Consider the following 13378-nt stretch of genomic DNA (forward strand, 5'->3'; position numbering starts at 1 on the left):
CAAAACACAACACAGGACACAACACAAGACAAAAGACACAACACAAAACACAACACAAGACACAACACAAGAATCAACACAAGACACAACACAAGACACAACACAAGACACAACACTACAAGACACAACACAACACAAGACACAAAGCTACAACACAAGACAGAGCACAAGACACAACACTACAACACAACACTACAACAAAAGACACAACACAAGACACTACAACACAAGACACAACACTACAACACAAGACACTACAACACAAGACACTACAACACAAGACACTACAACACAAGACACAACACTACAACACAAGACACTGAAAGACAAGACACAACAACACAAGGCACTACAACACAAGACACTACAACACAGGACACTACAACACAAGACACTACAACACAAGACACTACAACACAGGACACTACAACACAAGACACTACAACACAAGACACTACAACACAAGACACTACAACACAAGACACTACAACACAAGACACAATACTACAACACAAGACACTGAAAGACAAGACACAACAACACAAGACACTACAACACAAGACACAACACTACAACACAAGACACTGAAAGACAAGACACAACAACACAAGACACTACAACACAAGACACAACACTACAACACAAGACACTACAACATAACACAACACAAGGCACAACAACACTACAACACAAGACAAGACACAACACTAAAACACAAGACACAACACTACAACACAAGACACTGAAAGACAAGACACAACAACACAAGACACTACAACACAAGACACAACACTACAACACAAGACACTATAACATAACACAACACAAGACACTACAACACAAGACACAACACTACAACACAAGACACTACAACACAAAACACTACAACACAAGGCACAACAACACAAGACACAACACTACAACACAAAACACTACAACACAAGACACAACAACACAAGACACAACAACACAAGACACAACACTACAACACAAGACACACCAACACAAGACACAACAACACAAGACACAACACTGCAACACAAAACACTACAACACAAGACACAACACAACACAAAACACTACAACACAAGACACAACAACACAAGACACAACAACACAAGACACAACACTACAACATAAAACACTACAACACAAAACACTACAACACAAAACACAACAACGCAAGACACAAAAACACAAGACACAACACTACAACACAAGGCACAACACAAGACACAACAACACTACAACACAAGACACAACAACACAAACCACAACAGCACAAGACACAACAACACAAAGACACAACACTACAACACAAAACACTACAACACAAGACACAGCAACACAAGACACAACAACACAAGACACAACACTACATCACAAGACACAACACTACAACACAAGACACTACAACACAAGACACAACACTACAACACAAGACACTACAACACAGAACACTACAACACAGAACACTACAACACAAGACACAACAACACAAGACACAACAACACAAGACACAGTACTACAACACAAGACACAACAACACAAGACACAACAGCACAAGACACAACACAAGACACAACACTACAACACAAAACACTACAACACAAGACACAACAACACAAGACACAACACTACAACACAAGACACAACACTACAACACAAAACACTATAACACAAGACACAACAACACAAGACACAACACTACAACACAAGACACAACAACACAAGACACAACACTACAACACAAGACACAACAACACAAGACACAACAGCACAAGACACAACAACACAAGACACAACAGCACAAGACACAACAACACAAGACACAACACTACAACACAAAACACTACAACACAAGACACAACAACACAAGACACAACACTACAACACAAAACACTACAACACAAGACACAACAGCACAAGACACAACACTACAACACAAGACACAACAACACAAGACACAACAGCACAAGACACAACAACACAAGACACAACACTACAACACAAAACACTACAACACAAGACACAACAACACAAGACACAACACTACAACACAAGACACAACAACACAAGACACAACAACACAAGACACAACACTACAACACAAAACACTACAACACAAGACACAACACTACAACACAAGACACAACAACACAAGACACAACAACACAAGACACAACAACACAAGACACAACACAAGACACAACACTACAACACAAAACACTACAACACAAAACACTACAACACAAAACACAACAACGCAAGACACAACAACACAAGACACAACACAAGACAACAACACTACAACACAAGACACAACACAAGACAACAACACTACAACACACGACACAACACTACAACACAGAACACTACAACACAGAACACTACAACACAAAACACTACAACACAAGACACAACAACACAAGACACAACACTACAACACAAAACACTACAACACAAGACACAACACAAGACACAACACTACAACACAAAACACTACAACAAAAGGACCTACAACACAAGACACAACAACACAAGACACAACACTACAACACAAAACACTACAACACAAAACACTACAACACAAAACACAACAACGCAAGACACAACAACACAAGACACAACACTACAACACAAGACACAACACAAGACACAACAACACTACAACACAAGACACAACAGTACAACACAAGACACAACAACACAAGACACAACAACACAAGACACAACAGCACAAGACACAACAACACAAGACACAACACTACAACACAAAACACTACAACACAAGACACAACACAAGACACAACACTACAACCCAAAACACTACAACACAAGACACAACAACACAAGACACAACAACACAAGACACAACACTACAACACAAGACACAACAACACAAGACACAACACTACAACACAAGACACAACAACACAAGACACAACACTACATCACAAGACACAACACTACAACACAAGACACTACAACACAAGACACAACACTACAACACAAGACACTACAACACAGAACACTACAACACAGAACACTACAACACAAGACACAACAACACAAGACACAACAACACAACACACAACACTACAACACAAGACACAACAACACAAAAGACAGCACTACAACACAAGACACAACAACACAAGACACAACAACACAAGACACAACAACACAAGACACAACACTACAGCACAAGACACAACACTACAACACAAAACACTATAACACAAGACACAACAACACAAGACACAACACTACAACACAAGACACAACAACACAAGACACAACAGCACAAGACACAACACTACAACACAAAACACTACAACACAAGACACAACAACACAAGACACAACACTACAACACAAAACACTACAACAGAAGACACAACAACACAAGACACAACAACACAAGACACAACAACTCAAGACACAACACAAGACACAACACAAGACACAACACTACAACACAAAACACTACAACACAAGACACAACAACACAAGACACAACAACACAAGACACAACAACTCAAGACACAACACAAGACACAACACTACAACACCAAACACTACAACACAAAACACAACAACGCAAGACACAACAACACAAGACACAACACTACAACACAAGACACAACACAAGACAACAACACTACAACACAAGACACAACACAAGACAACAACACTACAACACAAGACACAACAACACAAGACACAACAGCACAAGACACAACAACACAAGACACAGTACTCGCTCCCATCTTGTTCCTCATCCTCATATCCGACATAGACAAGGATGTCAGCCACAGCACCGTGTTTTCCTTTGCAGACACCCAAATCTGCATGACAATGTCTTCCATTGCAGACACTGCAAAGCTCCAGGCGGACATCAACCAAATCTTTCAGTGGGCTGCAGAAAACAATATGAAGTTCAACGATGAGAAATTTCAATTACTCAGATATGGTAAACATGAGGAAATTAAATCTTCATCAGAGTACAAAACAAATTCTGGCCACAAAATAGAGCGAAACACCAACGTCAAAGACCTGGGAGTGATCATGTCGGAGGATCTCACCTTCAAGGACCATAACATTGTATCAATCGCATCTGCTAGAAAAATGACAGGATGGATAATGAGAACCTTCAAAACTAGGGAGGCCAATCCCATGATGACACTCTTCAGGTCACTTGTTCTATCTAGGCTGGAATATTGCTGCACACTAACAGCACCTTTCAAGGCAGGTGAAATTGCCGACCTAGAAAATGTACAGAGAACTTTCACGGCGCGCATAACGGAGATAAAACACCTCAATTATTGGGAGCGCTTGAGGTTCCTAAACCTGTATTCCCTGGAACGCAGGAGGGAGAGATACATGATTATATACACCTGGAAAATCCTAGAGGGACTAGTACCGAACTTGCACACGAAAATCACTCACTACGAAAGCAAAAGACTTGGCAGACGATGCACCATCCCCCCAATGAAAAGCAGGGGTGTCACTAGCACGTTAAGAGACCATACAATAAGTGTCAGGGGCCCGAGACTGTTCAACTGCCTCCCAGCACACATAAGGGGGATTACCAACAGACCCCTGGCAGTCTTCAAGCTGGCACTGGACAAGCACCTAAAGTCAGTTCCGGATCAGCCGGGCTGTGGCTCGTACGTTGGTTTGCGTGCAGCCAGCAGCAACAGACTGGTTGATCAGGCTCTGATCCACCAGGAGGCCTGGTCACAGACCGGGCCGCTGGGGCGTTGACCCCCGGAACTCTCTCCAGGTAAACTCCAGGTAAACAACACAAGACACAACAACACAAGACACAACACTACAACACAAGACACAACACTACAACACAAGACACTACAACACAGAACACTACAACACAAGACACAACACTACAACACAAGACACTACAACACAGAACACTACAACACAAGACACAACACTACAACACAAGACACAACAACACAAGACACAACAACACAAGACACAACACTACAACACAAGACACAACAACACAAGACACAACAACACAGAACACTACAACACAGAACACTACAACACAGAACACTACAACACAAGACACAACAACACAAGACACAGCACTACAACACAAGACACAACAACACAAGACACAACACTACAACACAAGACACAACAACACAAGACACAACACTACAACACAAGACACAACACAAGACACAACAACAACACAAGACACAACAACACAAGACACAACAACACAAGACACAACAACAACACAAGACACAACACTACAACACAAGACACAACACTACAACACAAGACACAACACAAGACACAACACTACAACACAAGACACAACAACACAAGACACAACACTACAACACAAGACACAACAACACAAGACACAACACTACAACGCAAGACACAACAACACAAGACACAACAACAACACAAGACACAACACTACAACACAAGACACAACAGCACAAGACACAACACTACAACACAAGACACAACAACACAAGACACAACAACAACACAAGACACAACACTACAACACAAGACACAACAACACAAGACACAACAACAACACAAGACACAACACTACAACACAAGACACCACAACACTGCAACATAAAACACTACAACACAAGACACAACAACACAAGACACAACACTACAACACAAAACACTACAACACAAGACACAACACAAGACACAACACTACAACACAAAACACTACAACACAAGACACAACACAAGACACAACACTACAACACAAGACACAACAACACAAGACACAACACTACAACACATAACACTACAACACAAGACACAACAACACAAGACACAACAACACAAGACACAACACAAGACACAAGACACAGCACTACAACACAAGACAGTACAACACAAAACACTACAACACAAGACACAACACTCCAACACAAGACACAACAATATAACACAAGACACAACACTACAACGCAATACACAACAACACTGCAACACAAGAAACAACAACACCCCAAGAAAGATCTCGGGGTGAGTATAACACCGAGCATGTCTCCGGAAGCTCACATCAGCCAGATAACTGCTGCAGCATATGGGCGCCTGGCAAACCTGAGAACAGCGTTCCGATACCTTAGTAAGGAATTGTTCAAGACACTGTACACCGTGTGCATCAGGCCCATACTGGAGTATGCAGCACCTGTTTGGAACCCGCACTTGATCAAGCACGTCAAGAAATTAGAGAAAGTGCAAAGGTTTGCGACAAGGTTATTCCAGAGCTAAGGGGAATGTCCTATGAAGAAAGGTTAAGAAAAATCGGCCTGACGACATTTGAGAACAGGAGAGTCAGGGGAGACATGGTAACGATATATAAAATACTCCGCGGACTAGACAAGGTGGACAAAGACAGGATGTTCCAGAGATGGGACACAGAAACAAGAGGTCACAATTGTAAGTTGAAGACTCAGATAAGTCAAAGGGATGTTAGGAAGTATTTCTTCAGTCATAGAGTTGTCAGGCCATGGAATAGCCTAGAAAGTGACATAGTGGAGGCGGGAACCATACACAGTTTTAAGACGAGGTTTGATAAAGCTCATGGAGCAGGGAGAGAGGACCCAGTAGCAACCAGTGAAGAGGCGGGGCCAGGAGCCAAGACTCGACCCCTGCAACCACAAATAGGTGAGTACAAGACAGTACACACAAAACACAACACACATTACACACAATACTAACGCACAACAACACAACGCACAGTTATACAAGCCTCAGTGTATTTACACTGAGACGTGTGTGTGTTAGTTCATATACACTAAGTATATTTCAGTATATCCACTGAGAAGTATATATTCACTAACACACCAACCTTCGTGTAGTAGACAGACTTGAAACCTAACACACGAAAGTATTGTATATTTTATAAATTGCAATTCTTGTAGCTCTTGGATGTTTATGAGCACAGTAAACATTATAAATGTTTAATAATGTTTAACAATATTCTTGGTTAACTCTTGACTGGGTTATAATGTTCAACTTTCTTTATTTCAACAGAAATAACAGGTTCGGCTCAACAGGCTTCACCAACGGTGGCTTCAACAGATTCCCCACCAGCACCACCAACCCCTTCAGACAAACTAGCGCTTTCAGGACACCTTTCTCTCCTAGGCCAACCTCAGCTCCTGTATTCTCAAGACCCAGTAGTAGTCTCAGCCACTTCAGCAGTGGTACAAGCAGTGGTAGTCGCTCAGCAGGACCTATCAGCAGCAGCAGCTCTATCCTGCTCGATAGAACAAACTTCAACTCTCTTCATCAGCCTTTCTCTAACAGTATACCAAGCAACAGTGTCTTCAGTAAGGTCACCAGTGGTCCCGGAAAGGTCTCCAGCAACAGAAAGAGCTCTTCAGTGTCACCCTTCAAGAACCTGCCCTCGAGCATCAACTGGCCTGGTGGTAACGGATATTTCTTCAGCATGAGTACCCAGGGAGCTCGACCAACCACTTACTTTATTAGTTTTGATGACGATGATTAGTTGTCAACCTTCCCTTAACTTACCATCATGATGTATCCCTTACCATGATAATGTATGCCTTGCCCTAATAATGTATCCCTTACCTTAGTGTCTCTCTTACCCTGATTATGTATCCCGTACCTTGATGTATCCCTTACCCTGGTGATGTATCCCTTACGCTGAGTGCCCCCAGTCTATCTGCAACACCGAAGGAGACACTGGCTTGAGAAATAGAAAATACTGAACTTAAGTTAAATGAATCATACAGGAGCCAGGAAACACAGAAAGAATTTAAAGCAATAAATGAAAATGAAAAAAATCCAAAACATTTCTTTTCTTATGCCACAACCAGTACTGTGTCCTTGTGACTTTACACAGATGACAGCAAAGAAATGAGAGAGATGCTGAAGTTTTAATACGAGTCAGTATTTACTTTGCTGATAATCAGATTAAAGGTCGACAATCTAATTTTTTATGACTCAAAATTTTACTAATTCCAGAATTTCTGACATAACCCTAACACCACAGGACTTTGAAAAGGCAATAAATGATATGCCCATGCATTATGCCCCAGGCCCAGACTCGTGTAAGTAAGTTTATTCAGGTATACACAAATACAGTTACACAGAATTATCATACATAGCAGCATATGTGTAGAGAACCTAGAATAACCCAAAAAAGTCAGACTGACTTATTTCCATTGGGGTCCTTTTACCTTATTATAATATAAAGGTTATAATATTTTCTTATTATTCTACAATGAAGATAACATCTTATTATCATACTAAAAAGACTATCTACTACACGAGGGTCATTAAGACTATCTACAATACTAGGAATAAGGTAAAATTTACACGTATGTTAGCTAAAAAATAGAAAATCATTTCCCTCCCTTTCTGTAGCTACATTCATCAGACACCTTTTGGCACTCTTCTTGAACTGGTTCATGCTATGACTGGCTTTGACATGTGCAGGTAGTCTGTTCCATTCCTTTATTGCTGTACAATAAAAGGTGTTTGAAGCCTGGCCAATGACTGTGGGTACTACAAAGTTGTGCTCTCTCCCCCTAGTACTATGATTGCTTTGGCTCCCAACCTTGACAAAATTGACACCAAGATATTCTGGGCACTGTTTGTGAGCAATTTTATAAACATGATTTAGCTTCAGTTGTTTTACTCTGTTTTCAACATTCAGCATATCCAACTGCTGTAATTCATCCTGGCCTACATGTTCTCTTGGTCCCTTGCAAGATTTAGATTTTGCCACCGAAGTGGCTAGTTTATTGTGCACCCCATATCCATCCTGTGGACGGTAGCGCGAGAGCATATGGATACACAAAAGGCCTAGGAACTAGGCCCCAAAAGGGTTAACAGGTGTACATATGGGTTTCTATTTATCTACATATCTACAGTTCACTTATCTGTTACAAGCAAATTTAGGAAATTTGCTAGTATATCTGGTATTTTATTTTCATTAATATCTTGACATGTCACATAGGTTATTATACTGTCTCTGTATTCCTCAATAAGTGGACAATTAAGCACATAGTGTTCAAGACAGTGACCATATGCATGATCACATAATTTACATTTAGTTTGAGCATCATGTGTGTGTCTCCCAAACTGCCAGAAGTACTTGTAACCAAGCCTAAGCCTGGCCACTACATCAGTCAGTGTTCACATTGCACGTTGCTCCATAAACATACTTATCTACGTTAAGATAAGATAAGATTTCGTTCGGATTTTTAACCCCGGAGGGTTAGCCACCCAGGATAACCCAAGAAAGTCAGTGCGTCATCGAGGACTGTCTAACTTATTTCCATTGGGGTCCTTAATCTTGTCCCCCAGGATGCGACCCACAACAGTCGACTAACACCCAGGTACCTATTTGCTGCTAGGTGAACAGGACAACAGGTGTAAGGAAACGTGTCGAAATGTTTCCACCCGCCGGGAATCGAACCCGGGCCCTCCGTGTGTGAAGCGGGAGTTTTAGCCACCAGGCCACCGGGCCTGGTGGGTTATAGATCTACTCAGGCTTCTAACTGCATTCCTATAACAATCATTTTCATTATTTACTTCTCCTAATATTATTCCTAATGCTAGACACATATATACCAAAGTTACATTCTATATTCTCCTTCTGGGTACTCTTCTTGGCTAACATATCAACTTTATCATGAACCCATTATGTACCTTTGTAATCTTTTGACTACCGCCCACAGGATGGGTATGGGGTGCATAATAAACATATTAAACTAAACTAACTCTTGAAGGAATAATCCAATATGTGATGGGATCCATAGCAATTGTACATTAATTCCTTTGTCCCTGATTTTTGAGTATCTATACCTGGCTTCTCCAATGAGCATGTTGCTGGAGTCGTTATGAATCAAGAGCCTTCAATGATGACATAGAATCAGTATTATTATTATAATCAAGGGGGAAGCGCTAAACCCGGAGGATTATACAGCATAGAATCAGTAATGATGTTAGCTTTAGCGCCATTAGGATTGCAAACAATTCAGTTTGCAGTGTCGACACCCAGTTGTTAATTCTTATGGCTGACTCGACAAATTTATTATCGTTCTTAACTAGGGAGGTGGCAACAAGAGCAGATGCAGCCCTGCCAGAAGACTCCTGTTTAGATCCATCAGTGTATATAACTTGTGATAACTTATTACTACCAGCTAGGCGAGAAATTTCTTCTTGAGCAGTTGCTTTAACAAGTGATTTAAGGAAGGGATTACTAGCAATGAGCTTCTTGGGAGGGACTTGTAGGTATGTGATATTAAATGAACACATCTTCCATGGAGGGGTGAAATGCTCTTGTTGTCTACAGTGATACAGTTCATGCAGGTTATAAAACTTAATGCAATTGCAAGTTTTCACAATCCATTTAGATCTGTGTGTATTTACTTCGAGACATTTAGTAAGATTCATTGTGACAGTGTCTGGTTCATTTCTTAACATTCTAATACCGAGTACAGTGTTAATCTCAACAGTCCTATCACTGATACTAGAAATACCAAACTCCTTCCTCATATTAAGAACCTTTGTAGATTTGGGACAACGAAGAATAATTCTGAGAGCTTCATTTTGCATTAACTCCAAGGGTTGGAGAGAACTTTCTCTAGCTAATATCAACATGGGGAGCAGCATAATCAATTAAGGACCTAACATAGGCTATGCACATCATTCTCACGATTCTTACATTAGCACCATAGTTGGGGTTGTAGCCAGCAACATTAGCACCATAGTTGGGGTTGTAGCCAGCAACAGCTTTGAGAGCATTTAGCCTATCTTTGCATTTCTTATTTAGTTGTGGTATAGCGGATTTGTTAAAGGGTACATCTACACCAAGATATCTGTAAGTTTTAACGTAGCTAATGCTGTCACCCTGTAAATAGATGGGTAGGGGATGTCGTTTGCTTGTTAATATCTTTGTTTTAGAGGAAGATATTATGAGACTTAGTCGATTACAGATTGCTTGAACTTCATTAAGAATGGTGCTCATCTTATGCCCTGTTGTGTGGATCATGATATCATCAGCATAGCTTATAGTTATATGTTTAGGTGAGGAAAGTAGAGCATTTAGGAGAGCATTAATCAGAATATTAAATAGCATGGGACTAAGAACTCCTCCCTGCGGTGTACCTAAAGACATTTCTTTAGACTCACTTCTAAAGCCTTGATAAAGGATACTTATTTGACAGGTATCCTATTATCCAGCAGAGTAAGCTACCACCAATATTCATTTTGGCTAGTTCATTTAGTATAACGGTTCTGTTCTCAATATCAAATGCAGATTTTAGATCAAGAAAAGTGGTAAAACTAGTAGAGGTGTGTGCCGTGAGGAAGCTGGAAATACAGTTCTGCACACTTTTACCTTCCATGAACCCATAGAGGTAGGGGGAATGCTAGTGTCTCACCTGCCTTAAATATTCTATGGAGGGGGAACCTAGACATGGGATTGGGGGGGGGTCATCCTACTGTCACTGAAAACAACGGATATAGTCCCACTCTACAAAGGTGACAGTAAAGCAATACCAGAGAATTACAGACCGATAGCACTAACGTCCCACATCATAAAAGTCTTTGAAAGTATTCTAAGAAGCAAGATCGCCAACTACTTGGATACCCAACAGTTGCACAACCCTGGGCAGCATGGGTTTAGAGCAGGTCGCTTCTGCCTCTCACACCTACTGGACCACTATATGGTCTTGGATGCACTGACGGGTAAACAAAATGCAAAAGCCTGCAAAAGACTGCAAAAGCCGTCGACAAGTGCGATCATGGTGTAATGGCATACAAAATGCGTGATAAAAGGAAACAGGAAAAGTGGGTAGATGGATCTATAACTTCCAAACCAACCGTACACAGAGTAATAGTAAACAGAGTTAAATCAGCAGCGGCTGCAGTGAAAAGCTGTTCCACAAGGCACAGTACTCGCTCCCATCCTGTTCCTCGTCCTCGTATCTGACAGATGTAAACCACAGCAGTCTTACTTTGCTGATCATGCTAGAATTTGCCTGACAATATCATCCATTGAGGACACAGTAAATTTCCAAGCAGACATTAACCAAGTTTTTAATGGGCCTCAGAAAATATGAAGTTCATTGAGAAATTAATTTTAATTACTCAGATATGGAAAACTCGGGGAAATAAAAACTGGATCAGAGAATAAAACAAATTCAAACCACAAAATATAGCGAAAAACTAATGTGAAGGACCTGGCTGGGAGTAATAATGTCAGAGGATCTCACTTTGAAAGATCATAACAATGTATCTATCACATCTGCTAGGAAAATAATAGTATGAATGAGAACCTTCAGAACTAAGGATGCCAAGCCAATGATGATTCTCTTCAACTTGCTTGTTCTTTCTAGGCTGGAATATTCCTATAATCAATAACGGCGCCTTTCAAGGCAGGCGAAATTGCAGACCTGGAGAACAAAGAACTTTCACTGGCAAGGTCGGTACCTCGCTTTACAGGCATCCCGTGACCTGGTAGGCAATGCTCTAGTTTCACATATGTACAGTGTTCATGGTTTGATCCCCGGAAAGGGTGAAAACATAGGGTATTTCCTTACATCTGTTGTCCCGTTCGCCTAGCAAGTAAATAGGTACCTGGGTGTTAGTCGACTGGTGGGGGTCGCATCCTGGAGGAACAAGATTTAAGGACTCCAATGGAAATAAGACACAGTCCTCAATGACACACTGACTGTGTTATCCTGAGTGGATAACCCTCAGGGGTTAAAAATCCAAACAAAATCTTATCTAAAGCACCTAAATTACTGGGAACTGTTGAAGTGCTTTCACCTCTACTTCTTCCAACACAGGCAAAAAAAAAAATACATGATAATACGCTTGGAAAATCCTGAGGGACTAGACCCAAACGTACACACACAAATCACTCCTTATGAAAACAAAAGACTTGGCACGAGGTGCAACATTCCTCCAATGAAAAGTAGGAGTGGCCACGAGTGCACTAAAAAACAACACAGTCAGCATCAGGGACCCAAGAATGTTGAACTGCCTTCCAGCATACGTAAGGGGGATTACCAATAGACCCCTGGTTGTCTTCAAGAAGGCGTTGGATAGCCACCTACAGTCAGTACCTGACCAGCTAAACTGATTCGTACGTTATTTTCCGTGCAGCCAGCAGTAACACCCTGGTTGATCAGGTCCTGATTCACGAGGCAAGGTCATGAACCAGTATGCGGGGGCATTGACCCCCAGAACACCCTCTAGGAATACTGCAAGACAGTGAGGTCTGAGACCGTGTTGATGGTGTGTGGTGTGAGACCCTGAGAGTGTATGCTCTGAGACCATGTTACTGTGTGGTGTGAGACCCTGAGAGTGTATGG

At 41.2% G+C, this 13378-nt stretch overlaps 1 protein-coding gene across 3 annotated transcripts in view; it reads left to right on the top strand.

Moving 5' to 3' along the window:
• Nucleotides 1–7838, top strand: part of LOC128697089 (uncharacterized) — a 199965-nt gene extending 192127 nt beyond the window's left edge. For all 3 annotated transcript variants that reach the window (XM_070095243.1, XM_070095244.1, XM_070095242.1), the window contains one exon: nucleotides 7056–7838. In XM_070095243.1, coding sequence (XP_069951344.1) covers nucleotides 7056–7533 — 478 coding nt within the window. In that variant the 3' untranslated portion in view covers nucleotides 7534–7838. The remainder of the gene's footprint in view (nucleotides 1–7055) is intronic.
• Nucleotides 7839–13378: the final 5540 nt, after the last annotated feature.

Source organism: Cherax quadricarinatus, chromosome 49 (genome assembly GCF_038502225.1).
Source record: "Cherax quadricarinatus isolate ZL_2023a chromosome 49, ASM3850222v1, whole genome shotgun sequence".
NCBI classification, from domain to species: Eukaryota; Metazoa; Arthropoda; class Malacostraca; order Decapoda; family Parastacidae; genus Cherax; species Cherax quadricarinatus.